The 26,325-nt window shown below is 40.0% G+C and overlaps 1 protein-coding gene across 2 annotated transcripts in view; it reads left to right on the top strand.

Annotated features, from left to right (window-relative positions):
* ADAMTSL3 (ADAMTS like 3) overlaps nucleotides 1-26,325 on the top strand; it is a 283,266-nt gene that overhangs the window by 108,811 nt on the left and 148,130 nt on the right. For both annotated transcript variants that reach the window (XM_012751691.2, XM_076004699.1), the window contains exons 6-7: nucleotides 14,133-14,369; nucleotides 20,645-20,771. In XM_012751691.2, coding sequence (XP_012607145.2) covers nucleotides 14,133-14,369; nucleotides 20,645-20,771 — 364 coding nt within the window. The remainder of the gene's footprint in view (nucleotides 1-14,132; nucleotides 14,370-20,644; nucleotides 20,772-26,325) is intronic.

Raw genomic sequence — 26,325 nt, 5'->3', positions numbered from 1 at the left:
TCCAGTATTTCACCTGACCTCATACTGTCTCCAAGCTGATGTGGTGTTGTTAATTCTCTTTAGCAAATGAGGGGACTGAGGCTGAGAGAAGTAAATTTATTTTTCAAAGGTCACATAGGAAGAGTGCAGACATGAACTGAGTTAGTGCTATTTATACCACTCAAAACCAAACATCACACCTACTGCAAAATGTGTCAAGGAATTCTACAAGTGACTCATCAGAAAATCACATAGAAAGGATTTATAAAACCTTACTCTTATTCTACATCAGTCAAAACTAAAAACCCAAATTCAAATATTTTGCTTTACAAATTTGAAAATGCAAAATAAACATCAGAAAGAACTCATTGTGTTTTCTACTCGAAACATTTCCTGGATGTCAGCAAGATGGCTAATTAGAGGTGCCCACAAAAAAGGACCAAAACAACAAGTAAGTAATTACAATTCAAATAGAGTAACTGAAGGAGAGCACTGGAATATAGCAAGGGAGTGGCAGCACAGACACTCTGGATAGCAGCATAGAGAGGGAAGCAAAGCACGGGTGCCTCTGCCACACCATCTCCCCTGCCAAGACAAGCTCAGAGCCAGGAGGGACATCTGCTTGTAAGGAAGAGGTAAGCAGGAGAACCCCAACAGCCCCCATTACCACCCTGCAGTCCTTGCTACAGGCGAGTCCTGCAGTCCTTATAGGCCCTGAGCCCAGTTTGGGGAGCTGCCTGGAGTCCCACATCTGCATTGCTCTGGAGTAGAAGTGCATGTTGTGCACCTTCACCCCCCACAACCCAAGCTGTTACAGCATGGCACCATCTTGAAACTTGAGCTGCTGCTAGAATGCTCTCTCCTCTTGGGGGCAGTAACCACTGCATCTCTCCATCCACAACCTCTGCTGTCATTCCACCACGCTCACAGAAATGGCTGCAGCACCACAACCCCAGCTACTTGGAGCCTAGGCACAGTGGAAGAGCCATGATTCTGGCACTGAGCTCATATAGCACCCTGCCCTCCAAGGAACCAGGTAGTCTTGAACAGCAGGGAATCCAAGCCCATGGTGGCATCCATCCTACCTTACACATGTGCCGCCAGTCTCAGAATCAGCCTGGTGGCCCCTCTTCTAGCAAAACTGTACCACCACTGCCACAAACTTCTGTAGCCTAGGCCACTGAGGCATTTGGACTATCACTGACATGGATTATAGCTGAAGAAGTTGCATGGAGACTACGGTACTGCATCCAACCAGAACCAAAGTCAAAGCACACTACCCAATACCACACCAAGACCCATCTACAGTAAAAAGTCCTTCCCTACAAAAGCTACTTAATAAAATTGGAAGATGTTGACTGATCCACCAGATATGCAATCAGTATAGGTACACATGAAAAAGCAAGGAAACATGACACCTTAAAAGGAACACAAGAAAAGCAAATTTACAAAATGTCTGAAAAGGAAATCAAAATAATTATCTTAAGGAAACTCAGGGACATACAAGAATATACATATAAAAAATTCAGTAAAATCAGGAAAATAATTCATGATTTGAATGAGAAATTCAATAAAGATGTCATAAAAAAATCAAACAAATCTTGGAGCTGAAGAATTTAAAGAATGAAGTAAAAATACAATTAAGAGCTTCAAAAACAGATCAGGCAGAAGAAAGAATTTCCAAACTTGAACACATATCTTTTGAAATAACCCAATCAGAGGGAAAAAAGAAATAAGAATTAAAAAGAACAAAGAAAGCCTACAGGACCCATGGGATACCATTAAGTAAACAAATATTCACATTACTAGATTACCAAAAAAGAGAAGAGATGGAGAAGGGCACAGAAAACATATTTAACTAAATAATAGCTGAAAACTTCCAAACTGTTGAGAGAGATATAAACATCCAAATCTAGGAAAGGTTTCCAAGCAGATTCAATTCAGAAAGGTCCTTTCCAAAGCACATTATAAGCAAACTGTTAGAAGTCAAAGACAAAGAGAGAATTTTGAAAGCAGCAAGAGAAAAAATGTCAAGTCACATATAAGGGAATCTCCATTAGACTATTAGCAGATTTCTCAGTAGAAACCCTGCAGGTGGGGAGAGAATTGGATGATATTCATAGTGCTACAAGAAAAAAAATTGACTGCCAAGAATAATATACCCACCAAAGCTATTCTTCAGAAATGAAGGAAAAACAAAGTCTTTCTCAGACAATCAAAATATGAGAGAATTCAGTACCACTAGACCGGCATACAAGAAATGCTTAAAGAAATGCTATAACTGGAAGCAAAAGAATGATAATTGCTATCATGAAAACATGTGAAAGTGTAAAACTCACTAGTAGTGGTAAACTCATAATCAAATTCAGAATACTCCAGTATTGTAATGGTATTATGTAAATCTTTCAAACCTCTAGTATGAAGGTTAATAGCCCAAGTGGTCAAAAATAACTACAGCTATAATTACCTATTAAGGAACACATAATGTATAAAGATGTAAATTAAGAGAAAAAATATATATAAATTATGGGGGGGAGAGAAAAAGTCTAGAATATTTTTATGCAACCAAAGTTAAGTTGTTATCACCTTAAAATTGTCTATTATAACTATAAGATTCTATACATTAGGCTCATGATAATCACAAAGAAAGAAATTACAACAGGTACACAAAAGAGAAAGAGAAAGGAATCAAAGCTTAGCACCACAGAGGACCACCAAACCACAACGGTAAACAGCAAGAGAGGGAAGAAGAGAGGTTCTACAAAACAACCAGGAAACAATTAACAACATAGCAGGAGTAGATTTTTACCTATCAGGAGTGCAAGGATGGTTTAACATATGCAAATCAATAAATGTGATACATCACATTAATAGAAAGAAGAATAAAACCCATACAATCATTTCAATAGGTGCAGAAAAACATTTGACAAAACTCAACATTCCTCTCAGCAAATTAGGTATAGAAGGTATTAATACATACCCTGTCTCAGTCCATTTTGTGTTGCTACAAAAAATGCCTGAGACTGAGCAATTTATAAAGAAAAAAGATTTATTTGGCTCATACTTTTGATGACTGGGAAGTTCAGTGTTGGCCATCTCCATCTGGTGAGAACCTCAAATTGCTTCCTTTCATGGTGGAAGACAAAGGGAGTTGTGCAGAGATCACATGTGTAGCGATCACATGACCAGGAAGATGGGGGTTGGGGGATAGGTACCAGGCTCTTTTTAACAACCAGCTTTCATGGGAACTAATACGAGTCAGAACTCAAGGGAGGGCAATAATCTATTCATGAAGGTATTGGTGAAGGTGTGGAGAAAAGGGAACACTTGGTGGGAATGTAAATTAATACAGTCATTATGGAAAACATCATGGAAGCTCCTCAAAATATTAGAAATAGATTTACCATATGATCCAGCAATCTCACTACTGGATATATATCCAAAGGAAGTGGAATATTGTCAAAGAGACATCTATACTCCCATGTTTATTCACAATAGCCAAGGTATAGAATCAACCTGTGCCCCCAAATGGATGAATGGATAACGAAAATGTGGTATATATATGCAATGAAATACTAATCAGCCATAAAAAGAATGAAATCCTGTCATTTGCAAAAACATGGATGAATCTGGAGGCTATTACATTAAGCGAAATAAGCCAGGAATGAAATGACAAATACTGCATGAGTTCATTCATGTGTGGATTCTAAAAAGGTTGCTCTCATAGAAGCTGTCAATAAGAGACTGGGGACAGTGGGGGGAAGTGGGGAATGTGAGCGTTTGGTCAAAGGGTACAAAGTTGCAACTAGAAAAGAAGAATAATTTTTGGTGCTCTATTGCATAGTAGGTATTGCACAGTAAGGTATTGTATTGATATATCTCAATTAACCAGAAGAGAGGATTTTGAATGTTCCCACTACAAAGAAATGATAAATGTTTGAGGTGGTGGATATGCTAATTACTCTGATATGATCATCACACAAGGTATGCATGTGCTGAAACATTACAATGTACCCCCAAACATGTACAGTTATTATATGTCTGTTAAAAATAAAAAATAAATTGCCCTTGTTAGTGATATATACCCAAATCAAAATGGCAGGAATTAAAAGGAAATTCTGAGAATCTGGAGATTTCATTTAAATGAGATTTGTTTTTTTTAATCCACTTTTCTCAATTGACTGTAACTAATTTATTTTAAAAGTTCACTTACTGAGGCTTTATCCATCTTTCTTCCTTCTCTGTCCTGAGCCAGTATGAGACAGCAGTTGTAGGTAAGGATCTTTTATCTACAGACAAAACTTTCCCTTGGTGGGTAGCCCCCTGAGTCCTACACCAGGGGAGTGGAAAGCAGGTGGTGTTTGCAAGACCTTTTGACTGTGGAGCGGGAGCCACGTGTGCAGTCCTTCTTTATCAGTGATGAAGCTGATATTTTTTCCTTTATCTCTCCACTGGTTCCAAACTTCAGTAGGAAAAAGGGATGCTTTCCAATCAAACTCCAATATCATTTAGCGCAGAGGTAACTGGATTTGTGTCAACTGTGTCCTCCAAGGAATTTGGGGGCACTAAGCAAATGGTTTCACATTGTGACAGGAGAAAGTCAGAGGACTTGAGCGACACACTTGTGCATGAGTCTTGAGTTAACTGAGCTAGCAGGCCATACACGGCATGCAGGATGGAGAGAGGGACCTGAGCACAAAGGCAGGCATTTAGGTGCAAACATAGTCCTGGGTTCCTTTTGAACAGGGAGGTTTAAACAGGCTGGATGCATTAGCAATCTGAGAATTTTATCCTTGAGGCTTTTAGATCTGCTGTCTTTTTCATGGATGCATTAGTGTTTTCATTGCTGCTGTAACAAATCACTACAAATTTAGTGGCTTAAAACAACACAAATTTATTATCTTACAGTTTGGAAGGTCAGATTTCCGACATGAGTCTCCTGGGCCAAAATTAACATGTTGACAGGGCTGTGTTCATTCTGGAGGCCTAGGAGAAAATCTGTTCCTTGTCTGCTCCAGCTTCCAGAAGCCACCCATATGCTCTGGCTCGTGGCTCCTTCTCCAGTCTTCAAAGCCATCAGCTTTGCATCCCTCTGACCTTTTTTCTATAGTCAAATCTTCCTGTGACCACAGCTGGGCAGTGTTTTCCCACAGGGGTCATCCCAGGTCATTTCTCCATCTCAAGGTCCTTAACTTCAGTTATATGTACAAAGTCCTTTTTCCTGTGTAAGGCCACACATTCACAAGTTTCATGAATTAGGCTGTGGACAGCTTGGGGGCCAAGGCAGTGCATCATTCTGCCCAACACAATGGGAAAGCTAAAGTCTTCTAAGGCAAATCCGTCTGGCAATTTTCTTACAGTCATTCAAGATCAAATTTCAGAACAGTATACTCTCTGAGGGGGATTTCATTCTAGAATTGCTCTGTGTGTGTATCACTCTATCTAATTCCAAAAAGGTCCTTATTGTCAATACAAGTGTTAGTCCCTAGGGAACTAGGAGTAAGAATTATGCCACACAGTATAGAGATAAAATGTAATCAATGAAAATTGATGCACGTCAGGTGCAGTGGTTAGGACTTTGGTGTACTTGAGTGAAGATATGACACCCCTGAAGTTCCATGGGCCTTGAGGGTTACCTCTGGTCTCTGACTTATGGCCTTTCTGGGATGATACTACAGAAATCTTTACCACCTCTAGGCTAGTGAGAAATAGATACCTGGGGTTGGAAGTGGATGATGATAATGTAAACACCACTCTTTTTTAGCTGTCAGAGTTAGAATCCTTAGAGAGTACTTAGATATTTCATAAGAGTATACCATCAGTTGCTATGTTGCCATTGAAAACTCAGGATTTCCAACAAAATTCCTTATTTAGGACACAAGGGAGAGTTGTGGTAATGGCAGCGTTCAGAGCACTCATCTGTCTCCATGTGCCACAGCGTCTGCAGCTGTGCATGACCAGAGGTGGATAAATGCAGGGCAGACTGCATCAGTGTTGATCTATCTGTAAGAGTCTGTTCCTGTACAGGAGAGATTATATAGGTATATTCCTGAATTGCCATAGAAATGTTGCAAGTGCCATAAGTAAATATAACCACAATGAACTCAGGGTATGAATATGGTCACATCTTTCTTTTATGTAATTACTTGAGCTGCTTCCTTATTTATTAATTGGGAATTCAAAATCTCTACCTTTCCATCCCGCAAGGTAGCCTCAGGAGCAGGAGTGAGGATCAGTCAGCAACCTACCTCCAGTGGAAAAAGGACTGAGTTCTGATCAGTGTGCCCCTGCCGTTGCTTTTCATTGCCATGCAGTGTCATTGCTGAAGACTGGCCACTCTAGTTCCATATTCAATGGATTCCCTTTTCCCTGGAATTGTGGCTAGTCATTCACTCTTTTGAAGGAAGCTGCCTGTAGTGATTCTAAGATGAGGAGCTCTTTTGAGAGAGACTAGCTTCCTGATTCAAAGATGCCCACACTTATACTTCTGGGGACCTAAGAGCCCTATCTAATGTGGCTGTAAGATCTTTCAGTCTCATGCTAAAGATGTCACCATCAGTGGCCAGACTCAGTTTGTACTGAGGAAGTCTGCTATATGGAAAAGGAGAGGCAGTGCCAGTGAGCCCTGGAAACTTAACATTGGATTATATTCCGGAGATTGCTAAAACTTCTACTTCTCCATGGGAATGTCTGAAGGCTCAGACTCTCATTCTTGGGACCATGGGCATGTCATATGGTCTATGTGTATCCACTTCTTAACTCTTCACCAAAATAAATAAGAATAGCTTACACTTATTTAATAAGTCCTGAATGCTAGGCATTGTTCTAAGTGCCTTTTCATGAATAAACTAATACCATCTTCACAATGTCTCTGTGAAGTAGGTGTTATTTTCCTCTCCACTTTTATAGAGGAGGATATTTAAGTAACCTGCCCATGATCACAGAGCTGAATTTAACCCCAGACAGTCAGGCTCCAGAGAGCGTATGCTTAACCACTTTACTACACCATCCTCCTTCTTGGAAAGGAGTATAGAAGTCTCAGGCTTTGTGAGATAATGAAATGGCATTCCAGACAGCAGTAACTAAATTATGGTCGCTTTTAGCAACACATGAGCATGTGAGTTGCCCATGAAATTGGAGAAACATTATACTTTTAGATACTATTGTAGAAACTCCAGCCCTGGAACAGTCGCACAGACCTTCTGAATATTCACAGAGGGCAAGAGACCAGGGTCAGAAAAGAATAGGGAGCGAACTGAAAGAGAGGCAACAGAGGGCAGGCAGCAAAATGAAATCCTCCATGCCCATCACTCATTCTACTCCAGCGGCCCGGAGGTAAAGCTGCAGCATAGGGGACGGTCTGGGTTAATGAGGACAGACTGTGGCAGCTGCATTTCAGAATTTTGCCCTTCTCAGCTCCAGCACTCAAGAAAAGATCAGATTTTCTTTTGTTACGAAGTCTGGATGTGCTAGAGGCATGCACTCGAGCGCTTAGCTGAAGAAATCCCACGCGGAGAGCATGCGTCAAATGGCAAGAGGGAAAGGGGCAACCAGGACACAGGGACCACACCGCCTTCCCCGAAAAATCAGACTCTGGTTCAGTGGCTCTCCCTGGCTTCACTTTGCCAGGGGAGATGGGGCTCTGGGCTGTGGGCCTGAAAGTTTAGGGAACAGAACACGTCTGTGGGCAGTGCTGTGGCTCCCCGGTGACTGCTGTCTTCAGACATGATCCTCTGATCAGCGCTTAGCTCGTATCCTTACAGCCAGGGCCTGGTGCTGGGGCCTTGATAAAGATTTATCCTTATCAGGTGTATATCAGAGCAAGTGAGGATTTCCAAGAGAAGAACATATGGCAGCAATGAGGGCTAATACCTGAATTTGCTGACTATCATGTGTTTTTATACCAGGGTTTATAAGATTAAAGGCAATGCCAGAACAGGCAAAGGGAAAATAATTTTTTAAATAAGTATATCGTAATTTGATAAGAGTGTTTGTGCCACATGAATACATTTTTATAGGGGCACAGAGGGAGCCTGGATAACTGTGCACAGGGAGCTCCCTGGGCTCCCAGATGACTTTCCAGAAGCTGCATTTGATGTGGCCCTTGGGTCCTACATACTGTGGGTTCTAAGAATGGCTGATTTCTGATGGTTGTTCATTCAGCATTTCTCTTGGAGGTGCTCTTTTCTTCCCTCCCATTGCCATTGCTCTACTGTGGGCAAGAGCCTCCTCCTCTTCTGTCTGTCTCCAGATCTCCAGACTATCCTGCAATCACACTAGTCTTCCTAAAATGCCACCTGTCCTATGTCTCCCCTCTGTGGATCCTCACTTCTTTTAATTACTCTCACTTGCATTCAGGTGGCTTCTTATCTTCAGATAAGGTTTCTCTTTTATTCAACTCCCAACTTCTACCCATGTTGGACAGGGCTGTGTGCTGTCCCTTATAGAATAGACACTGAACATAGTTTTGCTGTTTTGCTCATGTTGTTTCCCATTATTTTGGCCTGTTTGCATTGCACCATCCTTTATACCCATCCGAGATTTCACTTTTCCATAATGCCTTATTTATTCACTCTAGCTTACAGGGATCACCTACAATAATTCATTTTTATGCCAGAAATTTTATCATTTCTTATATAAAGGGCTCACAAAATTTAACTCATGCTACAACTTGTATATGGAGATAAAAATAAAATTTTTAAATTTGCTTATAACAAATTAGGTCATTAAATACAAAATGTCTGATTTTGAATCAAAAGTTTATTATATCTCAAATAAGAAGCAGTACAATTAATCAAAGTATGCACCTAAATTGTTGACACAGTTTTGCCTTTTTTTTTCCTCTGAGACAGAGTCTCTTTCTGTTGTCCAGGCTAGAGTGCCATGGCATCATCATAGCTCACAGCAACTTCAGACTCCTGGGCTCAAATGATCCTTCTGCCTCAGCCTCCCAAGTAGCTGGGACTACAGGTGCACACCAACTGGTGCGCACATCTTAACGGTAGCTTGTTTATGTCAGCAGCAAAGAAGCCTTGAGAGCAAGTGATGATGGTGTTTTCCACAGCTTGTTGATAATTGAGTATTTTTCCTTGCAAGAAGTGGTCCAAAGCCTGGGAGAAGTGGTAGTCAGTTGTTGCAAGGTCTGGTGAACATGGTGAATGACAGAGAGTTTCTAAGTCCAGCTTCTGAAGTTTGAGCAGCGTTGTTTGTGCGACATGTGGTCCAGTGTTGTCTTTCAAAAGGATTGGCCTGTCTCTATTGACCAATCTCAGCTGCTTAATCACAAGTATCATCATCATTTCATCCAATTGGTTGCAGTAGTCATCTGCTGTAATCGATTGACAAGGTTTCATGAAGCTGTAGTGGATGATACCAGCACTGGACCACCAGACACTATTAGCTTTCTTTGAAGAATATTCAGTTTTGGACTGTGTTTTGGCACTTGATCTTTATTCAACCATTGGGCCGAATGCTTGCAATTGTCAAAAAGAATCAATTTTTCATCACATGTAACAATACAGTATAGAAATGGTTCACCTTTATGTCTTGGCAGCAAAGAAAGACAAACTTTGAGATGATTTCTCTTCAAACACTCATTTAATTCATGTGTAACCTATCGATCGAGCTTCTTTACCTTGCAGATTTGTTTCAAATGGTCCAGTATTGTTGGAATAGTAACATCAGACCTTGCTGCTAATTCATGGAGGGGTTGAGATGGATTCACTTCCACTGCAGGTTTCAGCTCATCATTATCCACCTTGGCCTCAGGTCACCCACCTGGCTCATTTTCAAGATTAAAATTACAAGAATTAAATTGCTTAAACCATTGACATACTGTATGTTCATTAGCCACATCCTTCCTGAACACTCTGTTGATTTTGAGCTGTCTGCACAACATTGGTTCCACGATGGAACTCGTATTAGAAAGTAACATGAATTTTTGACTTAGCCATGGTTTCACAAAAATTGGTCTAAAAAAAAATTTGAAAGATAATCACAAGCCAAAATGTGCATTTGAAAGAATGAGGATGTACCTTCACAATAAAAAAAAAAAGAAAGAAAAGAAAAAAACAAGAAATGTCAAAGTGAAATGTCAGAGATACCAACTGTCAAACTTAGTACTTAAGGAAATCAGACATTTCATATTTAATGACCTGTTATTATTTCTCCGAGTCTTTACTTACTGGTTATGGGGTGGGAGGAAGGATTAACTAAATGTCTAATCCAAATTAAAGCTTGGTCCACTGCTATTACATTAATAGTCTCTTAGATAATAGTCTGTCTTGCATAAAAATGCTTAGTTTATTAGATAATCTCTCCCCATCTTGGCTCCTCTCTGTAAGCTGTCCACATGAGATATATGTCCCTATGGTTTCAGGAGGGAAAGGAGACCCCTGTTTCCAGGATGGTTCCTGAATGGGTGCTGGTTGTCATCTGCTGGCTGTGGTAGTCACTGCCTCTTCTTTTTCTTCCTCCTCTTCCTCCCCCCTTCTCTTTTTTCCTATCCTCTTCTCTTTTTTCCTCTCCTCCTTCTCTTCCTCTTTCTCTTCTATGTGTCACAGTCTGGCCACTCACCCTGATTGACACTTGTTTAGATATATTAATTACCTCTATCTGGTTCGAGTCTAGTCTTTCTGATTAGGATATATTCTTTCCTTATTAATGCTATCTAATAAACTTTATGATTTAATCTTTGATAACAATTTTATTTCCTTCACTGCAGTCCTACTATAAGTCTACAAATACCAGTAATAACGTGCTGTTTCGATGCGTTTCATGCATGTAGATGCTACGTTTCCAGCAATATAACAAGCTCATGGAGTGACAGTGGTGGATTGTATTTTTCCTTTGTTTTCTCCACAATGTGTAACCTAGGGCAAAGCCCATAAACTACATTGGATAATAAGTGTTGCCTTGAACTTAATTGATATGAAAAAATTCTTGGGGATAGGAAAGCAGAAGAATGTTTGGCATTCCAGCTTCCTAAATGCCAACCGGACTCTTTAAGACACAAGAATACTAGATGATCTTGAGCCGGGGCACGGGATCTCGCTGAGTCAGATTAGGTAGGCTTAGTGTTGACGCTGGAAGAATGTGAAGAGAATTAAAGCATTTAATGTAAGTGGCCCCTGTCCCCCAAGCTTGCTAGAAAGGAGCATTCTGTAACATAATGGAGGGCTTGTTACTTTGGCAATCAGTTTTGACTCTGTCATATCCTAGTGTGTGTCTTTGGACTAGTGGCTAAACTTTCTAGGTCATATTTTTCTCCATTTACAAAATGAGAGTAATGGTAATCCTTTTCTACCTATTTCAAAGGGTGGTGGTGAAAAGAGAATGTCAGTAAATATCCTTGGTAAACCAGAAAGCATCATCGAGACATAAGGCTGCCTTCATCAGGGATCATCACATGTGAGGAACAGAAACCCACTTAGATTAGCTAAAACAAATGGGATTCACTGGATGGACGTGTGGGTATTTAATGGAATTTAAGCACAAGCAGGCCTTGAGAGCCTGGAGCCAGGAATCAGAAAATGAGGGACACCAGTTATTTACTGCTATTGAAATGTATGGCTTACTGTCTATGCTTCTTTCTTGTTGAATTCATTCTTTTCTGCTGGGGGAACTGGCTTGCTTTGTTTCAACATGCATCTCATAAAAGAAATGGCCCAGATTGATGTGAATTCTCAGCTCTGGCTCTTTTGTGGCACTTCCAAATTTCTGGTAAAGATTGACCTGGTGTGGACCAGATGTTTGCCTCCAGATAGTCAGTTCTGGCCAGGGTGGCTGGTCACACGTCCAGACCTGGCCATCCTTTGGGCAAGGACCAAGTCTAGGCTGACATCCTAAGCTGTCTTCTGTTAATGAACTCTTGTTAATTTTGTGAAACTTCCTTGGTTTCTGGAGCTTACGGCAGTGTGGAGTCACCCAGCCAGTACCCTCAGTCCCTGGAGAATGGCCACCACGTCAGTGAGCCCAATGCAAGGGAAACTGCTCATACCTGCTGTTGTCTACACTTCCCTTTGGTTTCAAAGAGTCAGATGTAGACAAAACTAGCTGCAGCTGGAGGAAGGGGAAGTGATGTAATTCTGTAATTGATGATCTCTGCTGTGGCCAGATGGAGGATAAAGTCCTTATTTCAACAGAGTAAAGTCATCCAGTTTTAGTAGTTTTCAATTTGACTTGCTTCCATCAGTGTAACCTGGTTTAATCTTGCTAAGACGACAAAAATGTGGACCTAATATAGGATTTTGGAATGTTTCACAGCAAAGTAATACAACTAATCTCAGAGGAAAGTTTGTTCATTATATTCTGTTTATTTCCTAGCTACTTCCAAAAAGGATTCGAGGCACTTTATTAAGGCCAGAAGCATAAGCAGTAAAATGCAAAAGTAGCAAAAAGGGGAGAAATGAAAGAAATTATATTTTAAAATCCTGGCTGATAATTTATCAGTAACAACTTGTGGAAAAAAATAAAGCTAGATTTTTACCTCACACCATTTATCTGAATAAATTCCAGATATAACAGAGAGTTAAATATGATTGCTAACCTATAAAGGAACTACATTACAGTATTTATCTGTTCCTAGGGCAGAGTGAGAAAAGCATTTTGAAGCCAATTAATAAAGATGGAAACCTTAAGGAGAAATATTAATAGAGCTGATTCTATAACAACATAAAATGTCTTTACTTTGACAAAACCAAAGTTAAATGGAGAAAATATTTCTAACATAATGACGAAGAATTTATAACTTCACTATGAAGTTTAAGAATTTTATCTGCTTAAAACGATAACAAGACAAACATTGCAATGCAGCAATTAATAAAGGTTATAAAACAAGAAATTTTTGAAGAATTGATACAAAAAGCAAATATACATGAAAAGAGATAAAACCTAAAAAATAAAAAGGAAATGCAACTGAAAACAGTAAAATTCTGTTTTACAATTCTGACTGAAAAAAATATAGAAAATTAATGATATCTAAACTGGGAAGAGATAGTAAGAAAAGGAAACTTATGTAGCCTGATGGTAATATAATAATTCCTTTCTTGAGGGCAATTTGAAAATATTTTGAATAGTCCATAAGATTTGCATACTTTTTGACCCAGAAATTTATTTCTAGAAACTAGTCTTTGGGAAATAATCAAGATTTGTATAAAGATTTACATACAAGAATCTTTGTTATTTATTCTTTTTTTTTAAATAGAAACTATTTCCCAAAGTTGTTATAATGAATACTTATTACGTTCATAAGAAAAAATATATAATATATTGCTTTTTTGTATCTGTTTTCTTTAATTAAGATATCTATATACTAAAAATAGATTTTTGGCAAGTAAAGTAACATTCTTGTCATCCAGCATCTTGCTTTGGAAATATCTGGAGGGAGGAATCAGTAATTTAGTAGCAGAACCCTGAGTTATCAATACTTGTACAAGAACTTTTTACTATTTTTATGAGAGTGCCCGAGGGGGTTTACTTAGAATTTATTTGCTTTTGTTGTGAACAGAACTTGAACAAGCTACATTATCTGCTTTCCCTTCTACAGCCTGTTGAAATCAGGTATTCCATGCCCTTGAGGGTGTGGGAAGGGACTGACAGGAGAGGAAAGGCAGATGAATTAAAAACCGGCAACCACGAAGAGACAGACACAAGTTCTCACAAAGCACAACAGTCTTGGGCTAAAGTAGGGACAAGTGATCCTTCATGTTGGAATGGCTCCTGAAAGCATGGATAACTAATATTTTTATGAACACTTTGAATCACCAGGAAGAATTAAAAGCATTTAGTTTCCCTAGTTCAAAAAGAAAGCAACTATGTAATGTATTTGAATGTTTATATCCAAGATAGTTAAAATAGGGCAAAATTTGGTGTCTGTCTATTATAAGCTTTAATTATCTAGGAAGAAAATACCTAGATGGGAGAGTGGTCAGAATACATGAGATAATCTCCTGTATAGATCATTATTGCGGAGATGCCCTCAGAATTTCACAGGTATAGATTCAGCTTTGAATTTAATTTAAAAAAAAGGGATTAGTGACTCCCAGAGAGAGGCAAGTGGGGGTGCTCTCATGGGGTTCTGGTGAACGTGTTCAGCCTTCTGCTGGCCCCTGTCACTGGGTGATGTGCGTGTGATACTTTTTCTCTGCTTCCAGGACTGCCCTCCAGATGCAGAAGACTTTAGAGCCCAACAGTGTTCAGCCTACAATGATGTTCAGTATCAAGGACGTTATTATGAGTGGCTTCCACGGTATAATGATCCTGCTGCCCCGTGCGCGCTCAAGTGTCACGCACGGGGACAAAACCTGGTGGTGGAGCTGGCACCTAAGGTACTGGATGGAACTCGTTGCAACGCTGACTCCCTGGACATGTGTATCAATGGCATCTGCCAGGTAAGCTGCACCTGCTTCCTACAGTCCTGATTCAGGGATGTGCCGCACCCACCCTCAATAAATAAAATCCTTTTCTTCTGTACTGTTGTTCATGCATATGAAAATATTGTTTTTGATCATTTTAATGTAAAAAATATTTTAGAGAATGGTACTAGCCTTGAAATCAAGTTTTACTTATTTAAAATAATGTCAGTTGTACCGAGGTAGAGTCAAAATATATAACTTCTTATGATGCCTCCAGATCAGTGCTTCTCTAACCTGCACATGCATCAGAACCCCCTGGAGGGCTTGTGTCCATGGAGTACTGGGCCTACCCCAGAGTTCTGACTCAGTAGAGCTTGAGTGGGACCCCAGAATTTGCATTTCTAACAAGTTCCCAGGAGATACTCATGCTGCTGGTCTAAGGAACACAACTTTGAGAACCACTGCTTTGGAAGTCGTATTGGTAGGTTCTCTGAGCTTTCTTATTAAAATTAATTCATTGTTTGGGTCCTTGGGAGCATTGACTTATTTAGTGAAAAAAATGAGCATTCGTGAATGCATTCCAGCAGGCATTTCAGAGTGGACTCTGCAGAGCTATGATGAGTGTGACTGAGACATAAAGTGCAGTGGCTTGTAATGGGTGTGAGGACCAGGGTAATATGACAGGTTGCTGAGACTGTGTGGGATGGCAGGGAAGTGATAGGATTCCACCCTCATTCTTTTGATCTGTGAAAAATGTTTTAAAAAATAATGGATGTCTAGTATCCCATCTATCCTATTATGTTCACAATAAAAACTGCCGTAACAACATCAAACAAACAACCTAAGCACCTACTAACTAAGTGTCAGGCACTACCAGGAGTCTCAGATTTAAAAACAATTCTCTCTGCTCACCTTGAGATGACTGAAGTGACCCCTGATGATTGCTTGGCATATACTACAGATAACTTTTGTAAATGTGTTTACAGATTTCACATTTAAATGAACATGTCACAACACTCTTGGGAACAACTATCCATTAGCCTGAGCGCAGCACACAGCATGAGACAGCAATGCTCACTGAATGAAATTTGCTTCTGCCTCTGGTCTGATTTTTATCAGAGGCAGGTCGGAGTTAGTACCAGGTCTGCAGAACAAGTCTGATTCTTCACTCATGTTTATTGAATACCCTGATGGCTGGGTAAATGAAGAAACCACTTAAAATTTATAATAAAAACAATAGCAGGCCGGGCGCTGTGGCTCACGCCTGTAATCCTAGCTCTTGGGAGGCCGAGGCGGGCGGATTGCTCAAGGTCAGGAGTTCAAAACCAGTCTGAGCAAGAGCGAGACCCCGTCTCTTCTATAAATAGAAAGAAATTAATTGGCCAACTGATATATATATAAAAAATTAGCCGGGCATGGTGGCGCATGCCTGTAGTCCCAGCTACCCGGGAGGCTGAGGCAGAAGGATCACTCGAGCCCAGGAGATTGAGGTTGCTGTGAGCTAGGCTGACGCCACGGCACTCACTCTAGCCCGGGCAACAAAGTGAGACTCTGTCTCAAAAAAAAAAAAAACAAAAAAAACAAAACAAAACAAAAAAAACAATAGCAACTAACATTGGGTGCTTACAAGTTATCAGGCATTGTCTGAGTACCTTGCTGTATTAGTTCATCATAACCCTATGATGGAGATACAGTAATTGTCCTGACTTTGTTTATAAGGAAACAGGAAATTGAAGAAACAAAGTAATTTTCCCAGGTTGCAGAGTATCTTAGTCTGTTTGGGCTGCTATAACAAACTACCATAGACTGGGTGCCATGTAAATAAAAGGAATTGATTTCTTACAGTTCTGGAGGCTAGGAAGTCCTAGATCAAAGTTCTGGCAGATTCAGTGTCTGGTAAGGACCAGCTGTCTGGTTCATAGATGGCTGTGTCCTCACATGGAGGAAGGGATGAGGGAGGTCTCCAGGGTCTCTTTCATAATGGCACTAATCCCATTCACGAGGGCTCCACCCTCATGTTATCTAATCACCTCCTAAAGGGCCCACATCCAAATACCATCACTTTGGGTGTTGGGTTTCAATGTAGGAATTTTGGGAGAGACATAAACATTCAGTCTATTGCACATAGCTAGAAAATGGTAGAGATGGAATTTGGCACCTTAATTCCAGAGTCTGTTTTCTAAATCATTGTGCTATACTAATGATACTTTTTGTATTGCTACAAGTATAGCTGAAGTTTGTAACTGAAAATAAGATGTGGTTCCAGTAAAGCATAGTCAGCACAACAGGTGAATCATGCATACATAGCTTAGTATAGGACTGAAAACTCAAATGTCCACACACCACCCCAAAGGGAAACCGTCCAAGTGTGGTCATAGCGAGGGGTGAGTGCAGTGGTAAACTGAATAATACATGCTCATTGTGGTGGGGCAGCTGTGTTTAGACATGTTAGAGGTTTTGTTTCATTTGTTTTTGTTTTTGTCAAGGGAAGTGAGCAATCTGGATTTTAATGTGAAACTTCCAGTTTGTAAAATCACCATGTTGTTAATAACCCTGCTTTGTCCATTAATGGTTAAATTGTACTCCTGTGTAATACAGGTTAGTTTTTCCTGCAGTAACCAACAACCCCCAATGCTTGGTAGCTTTAAAACAATTATAGGTTATGTCCTGCTAATGCTGCTTGCTCAAGCTAGGTCAGCAAGGGGTCTCTACTCTTTGTGTATCTAAGTGACTCAGGCTGAGGGAGGCTTTATTTGAACACATTTTTAACATCATAACTGCAGTAGCACAAGGGACTCATGCACTAACTCCTAAAGCTTCTAATGGAAGTGACACAGATTACTCAGACTCATATTTCATTGGCCAAAGATAGTCAATGACCACATCTAACTTCTAAGGGAGTGGGGAAGTGCACCCTTTCCATGGATTGAAAGAGAAGCTAAATATTTATGAATATTCCTAATGACTACCACTACTCCATATACTCTGATTTTTCAAGGCAGAAATGTTAGATTTTTTTTCCTAGTAGAATCCAATTTTCAGAGATCTCAAATAGAGATTGATTTAAAAAATTGTTGATCTTGAAGGATTAAATTTGACTTCTTTGGAAAATTCATATTTTCCTTAATTTGGATTAATGCTGCTTATTTAAACACTATCTTCTTTGAGCTGATTAGGAAATCATATGCAGGAACTGTGAAATATTTTTTAGTTGAAGTGATGATTTATAGATGAGTATTTATCCCCAAAAGCACTGCTCATATATTTAAAATATGTGGTTATGTTATCCACAATCTTGTGTAAGTTGTCTCATTAACTACACTGTAGGGTAAGCATCTTATCTGATTAATTTATACTCTGTAGTGCCTGGTACTATAGAAAATGGTTATTTAATAGATGTTAATAAATTTTATTGATGTGTTTCTCAATTAGTACTCAATAAATCACTATAATTAGAGATGATGACTTCAGGAGATGTCACAGAAGTTGAAAAAATATCAGGAATTTTTAAAAAGTTGCTTATTGTTGATTAAGATGTGACATGAACATCAAAATTACAATAGCCCCTCAATTTCAAGGGCAGTTCTGGCTTATGTCCTATGAATCACAAGGCAACCAGACCTTCTTTTCAAATATCATTTTTCTGTAATGTTTTCACATGCTTTATTTGGCTGTAAGATTTGGATGAATTGTAACTTTAAAAAATTATTAAGCAAATATAAGTGTTCAGGGAGGTATTCCATTGCCCAAGATCTTACAAGGCCCGAAATAGTCTTCAAAACAAGCCCCTCCTAGCTTCTAAACCCACACCCTTCCTGGATGACCAGATATGGGGTGATACTCATTCTTATGAAATGCAAAGTGCTCAGGGATATGAATATGTGAGGACAGAGCTTGGCCTGGGAACAGTGTTTCTATAATTTAATGGTAGAATTACTCCCCTTGGAGAAAGTTGCATGAACACAAGTTACTCATTGATTGAATCCCAACCATGCAAGTGTGTTTCCAAAATCAATCACTCTTAAGTTGTTCCACATGTACTTGTAAATATTAGTACAATGGTCCATGTAACTGGCTTTTATTGTTGTTGTCTGTCTGCTGATATAGTATAAAGATTCTGGTGTCAGGTGACCTGGGTTTTAAAATCAATACTGACACTATATACTAGCTGTGTAATGTTAGCAAACCATTTAACTCAGTAATGTTTAGATTCCTTATTTGTAAAACGGAGGTAAAAGGTATCACCTGTATCATAAGATTGCTCTGAAGATTAAATGAAATAATATGTACAGTATGCATGGATGGCATAATGCCAGGCACATGGTAAGCATTCAATAAAATCAACTATTATTGTTAATAATTTATAATCAGGGTTAAAGGATCTCAAAAGTCATTGAATTAAGCTACTCATCCGATAATTTTCTCCCCCACACACAATTTTCCCACTAAGAAGTCATGATTGAATACTTATTACTGGATAACTCTGACTTTTTAAACTTTGTCATATTGAACCAAATTATGGCTAAACCTGTAGCTTTCACCATTTAGAAATATACAGAACAAATGTAGACCTTTTCCTCATGATAGCTCTTTGAATTTGAAAATATATCTAATCATAGGTTATTTCTTAAACTTTGGTGAAACTTTTCCTACCTCTCCTTGAAATTTTCATTTGATCTTTCTCCTTCCCTTCAAAACCAGAATTTTGGAAATAATAATGTATATTATTATTTCAACTTCTTCCGGTTTTATTTTCTCTTCAACAGCTTGGTATAGAATCTGCTTCAGCAACTCCCCAAACTGAAGCACAGAGGCTACCTGGGAGCCAAAACACAAGGGAAAACAGAGAGAAATCATAAAATTGGCCCTACTTTATTGAATCCTTTATAATGTTCTAATCACTATATTAAGAGTTTTATACATATTTTTTCATTTAATCCTTACTAGACCCTATGTGAAGTACATATTGGTATTATTATCTCTATTTCACTATTGAGGAAAATGATTCTCTGAGGATTTGAATTTTCCAACATCCTGCAGGTTGAAATGGGTGGTGGGGGGTTCAGGATATGTCAGAGAGCCATATGCCTCCAAAGTCCTGGACTGTAACTAGCTTAAAGTTGGGCAAATATGAGGAGGAAGAGAGAAACCATCAGATCAGTCAATATTATTGGGCACACGTTATATAGAAGGCATGTTTGTGAAAGAATAAGAAATACAAGACACAGCCTTTTTTTCATATAAAGAAGCTCACAATGTAGCAAGCACATGCATACACACATATGCATATACACATGAAAAATAACTCACAAGAGAGTGAAAGATAGCAGTATTAACATTCTATATGAGACATTTCTCCTATTAATTTTTTACTATTTTAAAAATTGTTTATATAGATATGATGACATAGAGGTAGGTATAGCTAATGACGAGAAGGAGATATAAAGATAGATAGATCAAAACAGATCAAGAATACAGATATAGACCGGGCGTGGTGGCTCATGCCTGTAATCCTAGCACTCTGGGAGGCCGAGGCGGGCAGATTGCTCGAGATCAGGAGTTCGAAACCAGCCTGAGCAAGAGCTAGAACCCGTCTCTACTATAAATAGAAAGAAATTAATTGGCCAACTAATATATACATAGAAAAAATTAGCCGGGCATGGTGGCGCATGCCTGTAGTCCCAGCTACTCGGGAGGCTGAGGCAGGAGGATTGCCTGAGCCCAGGAAATTGAGGTTGCTGTGAGCTAGGCTGACGCCACGGCACTCACTCTAGCCTGGGCAACAAAGCGAGACTCTGTCTCAAAAAAAAAAAAAAAAAGAATACAGATATAGATACTGGGATGTAGTGATATAGATATGTGGAGATTGAGGTAAAAAGAGAGAAAAGGATATTTAAAGTAAAACTGTGGACCAGAAGGAGATAGATCAAATTCAGGATAGTGGTGGTTTTAGAGAGGAAATGAGAGGAGGACAAGTGTAGGAGTGGGGAGAGAGAGGAGAAAGGAAACATCATGTGTCACGTTCATTTATTTTAAGTACCCAAACATATCTGAACAAAAATATAAATTACAAAGAGAGGTGATACGGAGGGACAGCTTCAATTCTTCTCTTTTAATTTTTTGAGACTTGCATAAGAATCCTATAAGCGGTAACTCTACTGTAAGGCTTTATGTTATTTGGATTTATAAAACAGTGTTCTCATAAAAGAGAGCCAATCGGTCAATGTAGGAGGGACAACCCCATAAGTAAGGGTCCTGAAGTGAGCGGCGTCCCTCCTGGGCTCCCCACCCTGACGGTGCTTGTGTTGCAGGCGGTGGGCTGCGACCGGCGGCTGGGCAGCGACGCCCGCGAGGACAACTGCGGAGTCTGCGCCGGCGACGGCGCCACCTGCAGGCTGGTGCGGGGACAGGCGAAGTCGCACGTGTCTCCTGAAAAAAGTAGGTTGTAAGCTCAGTACTCTGCTGTTGTAATAATACAAGTTGTGTTTCTCACCATCTGTTACTGGAATAACCTTTCCCTCATGCTAACCTTTCTTTACTTGAAATAACTTTTGACCAATATTCTAAAAGTTAAATTTCTTCCAAAAAGTATATATCAAATTTTTTTCCCCACTGTCTCTTAGAAGAGTACCTGCTCTTTGAACCTTTACTGATACAGAGTATTACTATTTTTTAAAAATATTTGCTGATTGTTTTGGGTAAATCGTGAGGTAACTATTTCTTTTGTTTGCCTTTCTTTTATTGGTTAACAAAGTAGAAATTATTGTCATATTATATATTTATTGACCATTGATGCTTTTTTGTCTTTCAGTTAGCTATTGAAGCCATTTACCCACTTTCCTATTCAGATGTTGATCTTTTTTTTCTTCACTGTTGTGACCTTTTAACATATCATAAAGACTAACGTTTTGACTGTTATACTTATTTCAAATGTGGTTTCCAATTTGTTATTTGACTTTCAATTTTGTGTTTTTTAGAATCAATAGTTTCTATGTTTTATGTGTTCAGAAATCTCCATCTTTTTATTTCAATAACTTGTATTTTTAATCCTTTAATTTGAGGACCAGTAAACTTTATCAGTAAAGCACCAATAGTAAATATTTTGGATTTTGCAGGGCATATAGTCTCTGCCTCAACTACTCAAGACTGGCTGTTGCAGCGCAAAAGCACCCACAGATACCTGGAAACAAATGAGCATGACTGTGTTCCAATAAAAGTTTGTTTACAAAGGTAGCTTGTGGGGGGAATGTGGGCCTCAGGTCGTAGTTTGTTGACCTCTTCTTTAAAGGGAAAAAATTATTCATGCATGTCTTCTGCCAGAATTTTTATGGTTTTTTCTACTTTTAAATCTTTTATTCATTTTAATTTAGTTTGATGTAACTTATGAAGTTGGGATCTTACTTATTCCTCCAAAATCGTAGGAGTGGTGGAAGGTACTGCAGGCATAGGAAACACAAGGTTCATGGCATGACACGAGGAGGAAGCTTGGATGTTTTGAGGAACTACTTATTAATATGTTGCTCAGGCCTGAATGCACATTGACTAGGGTAGAAGATAAGACCAAATGGCACTCAGGAGTCAGCCATAAAAGCCTTCATTATTGTGTTTTATATTTCAGGTGAAGTGGAGTCATGAAAGCAATTTAGGCATTGCAGTGACATGGCTAGATTTGTGTTTCAGTAAAATAATTCTGGTGGCATGTGGAGGCTTGATTACTTGTGAGGGGAGCCTGAAAGCAGAGAGCCCAAATAAGAAGCTTTTTAGAAAATACTCAAGAGTGTTTGAAATATGAGGCCTTGGTTAGGGTAGCATGGCAGGGATATAGATGAAGGAATAGCTGGAGAGATATTTAGGAGGTAGAATGAGCAAAGTTTGATAATTCTTTGAATAATAAAGGAAGAAAAAGAGAGAAAGAAGAAGCTAGAATGATATAAATTTTCCATCTTGAGCAGCTGGGTGGATGTTTGCAGTTATTTTGGGTAGGGAATTAATGAAGAGGAGACACATATCAAAGGTGAGAGCCCACATCTTTGGATTTCTTTTTTCTCTCTAGAATTTTGGCCTTGTAGGTATTCAATACCTTGATACCTTTCTGATGCCTTCAATCAGATGTCCAGTGTATTTTGTTTGTGGGTGGAAGGTTAGTCCATCATGGCTGATAGCAAACCCCCCTTAGTGGTGGTATTCAGTTATAAATGTAGGTGAGTCCACTCAAAGAGAGTATGTAGACTATAACAAAAAGACAAAAATTGTATACCTATGAACACCTGATGTCAAGGCATTTAGCCAAGGAAGAAGTTTAGGGAAATTCACCTGAGAAGGAATGAAGAGAGTAGGTAGGTAAGTGCTGAACTTAGCAAGAGTAGTATCATGGAAGCCAAAGGAATAAGTAACTTCAAAAAAAGAGGTAATAGCCATGTTAAATGCTCTTGTGAGGTCACTTGGAATAGGACCCCCAGATTTCTCTTTAGCAATTTGAAGGTCATTCGTGACATTAGCAAGGTGATGCCAGTGAATTTCAGACTGAAACCAAAGCTTTGTTGCAGTGGGTTGATGAATGAAGAGAAGGTGGGACTACATAGAAGGAAGCATTTGCCCAGGATGAGAGGAGGGTGCACAGGGACACCAGGTCAACAGCTGGAAAACTGCACAGGTGCAGCTGGAGAAGAACATGGTGAGAAATCACAGGAGTTCCAGTCTATTGGTTTTGACTCTTCATTAAGAGGTAGAGTCAGTCATCAAGAGGGGGGCTCAGAGACTCAAGTGTGTTCCCACAGAGGACAGGAGGAAAAGGAACTCATCGATGACAGTGAGCTGTAAGGGCCCTGCTGAGACTGGAAACCATGAATTAGTGGGAGCTGCAATCCATGGACTTCATGAAGGAGGTGGCTCTGAATGGTGGTGTATCAGTTAGGAATGCATTCTACTGAAAATCATAGAAGACTCAAGTTGTAAATTTCAGAGTTGCATGTGCCTCTTCTAACAGGAAGTCTGCAGTAGGCATTCCTGCAGCAGGCTAGGGACAGTGTTCTACTGTGTCTTTCAGGAGCCAGGTTCCTCTCTCTTCTTCACATCCTTAGAGTGTACTTTCTCCCACGTGACTGCAAAGTCACAACTGGGCATTGAGATGTCACATCCCCATGCCAGATACATGCCAGGAAGAAGATAGTGCAAAAGACATTCTTTAAAACTGTGTTTTTTATTCAGGAAAGGAAGTCTTCCCCAGGAAATTTTGCTTCACTGACCAGAACTGTAGCATGTGACATACTGCCTTTTAAGGAAACAGGAAACCAAGTACTTAACAATGCTTTGTGACTCCCCGTATTTTCTTCAGACATATCTTATCATCTAATTCTATTGGTATTACATCGTAGTTTTAATAATGTCATACCCATTTTATAGATGAGGAAACTGAAGACCAGAGATGTTAAGCAACATCTCCCACAATTAATTATGAAAAGCAATGTAGGGAAGTTGTTAAGAAATTGGAGTCTTGGGCCAGACTGCCTAAGTTTAAGTTCTGGGTCTGCTGTTCACTAGCTGTGTAAGCAGGGCAAGTTATTTAACTTCCATATGTACCTTGGATTTCTCATTTTAAACTGGGAATAACAGTAATACTGCCTTTGTAGAGCTGCTGTCAGGATCAAATAAATCAGTCCACGCTGAGCCCTCCAAATGTTCTGGTACCTCGAGAGTGTTCAGTAAGTGCTAGCTGTGTTTTTATTAAAAATGTCACTTGTTTGGGTACCAAAGCATGTCGCACCTCCTATATGTCGCACCTTAAATGTATGCCCTTAGTGGGTATTTGTAAACATCTTTTTAATCAACACTTGGTCCATCTGGGAGTTTATTTTAAGAGAGTTACTGATGGGTGTGGAGGAAAACCTTGGAAGTGTCAAAAAGAGTGAATAGTAGGAGGAACCAAAGTTTGAGGACTCACATCAGGGGCAGACAGTTTGAAGAGGCAGGCTGTGCTGAGCAGAGTTCATTCTGGAAGGAGGACTGGTGGGAGATAATAGCCAGGTCAGGGTGTTGGAGAAGTGCCTGGAGTTAGTGTTGGCTTTAGAAAGCTTGGAAATCTCATCAGAAAAGACCTTGTTTTGTCAGGGTGCAAGAGAGACTAGAAATAGAGATCATTCTAATTGAACTAGGGTAGAAGCTGAGTGAATGTGCCAGGAAACCAGTCTTCTATGGAGAAGTGTACAGAGGAGGCCCTGAAATGCAAGGTAGCTCATATCCTCCCCACTCCCGTCTCACACACTGATTTTCAGTTTTTGGATAGTAGATCTTTTTGGAATCCATTGAAAGTTACACATATCCTTTCCAGAAATTGTATGTGTACTTATAAGCCTAAAATGTGCCCTTCTTCTATTTGGGGGTGGGCTCAGACCCCTGATGCCCATTAGGACATTCCAGGTTAAGAATTTCTAAAATGCCTGATGCTTGTCATCAATTTCTATGAAGACAGAACTGGAGTACACAGACAGATCCTTCATCGCAGGGTGTGAGTAACAGGGTGTAAGCCGGGGGGCATCCCACGGGACGCTGGCATTTCATCAGGGTCTGTGCATGTGCTTGAGCCAAGGCTAAAGGTTGCAAAGGTTTTTGCCTGCGTAAAGACATGGTGTTTCTCGTTCTTGATTCTCACGGCGGCCCCTTCGTGTCTGTTCCGGCCCTGAAACTGGCCAGATGAAGCTGTTTTTGGCTGGGACTTTCCCAAGGCCATATGGAAGCACTTCCCTGTAATCATGCTTTGTGTGAAAGAAATGTGGGAAATGAAGCCATGTCTCCCCCCGAGTGAGCATCACCAGGGCCTGCAGAGTCCATGCAGCTCCTGCGTCCACACCTTGCCAAGCAATCATTCCTGTGCTCCCTGGGACTCACCTTGCGTCAGGACATGGCAGGGAGATGGTGCTGGCACAGCCCTGCTCTGGAGAAAGTGTGCAGGACTGCACACCGGATGTCGTTTCCTTCATGCAGTGAGGCAGACACAAGGTGCAGGAGCCCGGAGCCAAAACCTTTGCTATGAGAAAAATCAGAAATTAATCCAGATACAACACACAAATTTCCTGCTCAGAGAGAGGAGAGAGACAGAACTGACAACCAGCATAAACAGCTTTGGACATTGGAAAAGGGAAACAGAGGCCACTCAGGATTAAAGAGAGAAAACTTGGAAAACAGCAACAAAGACGCAAACACAGCTATTTGGAGAGGCTTGGCTTGGCATTTAGGGACTTAGTTGCATTTCCAGGTGTGTCCCTTATTTTGGTCTTGTCCACATAAGGGCATACATGTATGAAGCAAATAAACAAGCAAGCTCAGCTTGTCAGTTCCAGGCTTTTTGTCAATTTTTACATGGTGGCAACTAAGCCTGTGGACACAGTGGTACCTAAGGCCAACTTGGAGCACCAGCGCTTCTCTCAGCTTTCGACATTATGAGGATAACCACACCCTGCTCTAAAGCTCCCCTTGATACTCCTGACAAAAGCAGAATTCCTGGGCCAGGTGGATTGTAGGGCTGTCCCAAAGGGTAAATCTTAGGATTTTTTCCTCTCCACATGCTATTCATTTCTTGTTTGACTGTCACTTCCAAAGATAATCTGAAAGTTTAACTTATTCCATGACAAGGGAGAGTGCATCAGATAGAAAGTGTTTGCTAATGTGGCAAATGGGTTGGTTTTCATTCTTCCTGTCTTCCCACATCCTCTCACTCTGCCACCCCATTCACCTTTCTCAGGGGATTCTAACTGACAATGCTCCTACACCTGAGCTGTGGCTGGTACAGGAATGTTCAAACCAAAGATCCGGATCCTTTAAATGGGAAAGTTGCCCCCTTTAATTCAACGAGAGAGAGTGTGGCTTGGAAGAAAGATCCTGGGAGCTGAAGTCAGGAGCCCTGGGTTCTAGTTCTCGCCTAGCTCTAGTCCTCTGTGTGAAGAGAAATGAAAGCAAGTAGCATGTAGACTCTACTAATAAGGCATTTCGTAGATAA

The sequence above is a fragment of the Microcebus murinus genome, chromosome 7 (genome assembly GCF_040939455.1).
Source record: "Microcebus murinus isolate Inina chromosome 7, M.murinus_Inina_mat1.0, whole genome shotgun sequence".
Taxonomy (NCBI): Eukaryota; Metazoa; Chordata; class Mammalia; order Primates; family Cheirogaleidae; genus Microcebus; species Microcebus murinus.
Note: the sequence above shows the minus strand (reverse complement) of the source record. Positions and strands in the feature narration are given on the sequence as shown.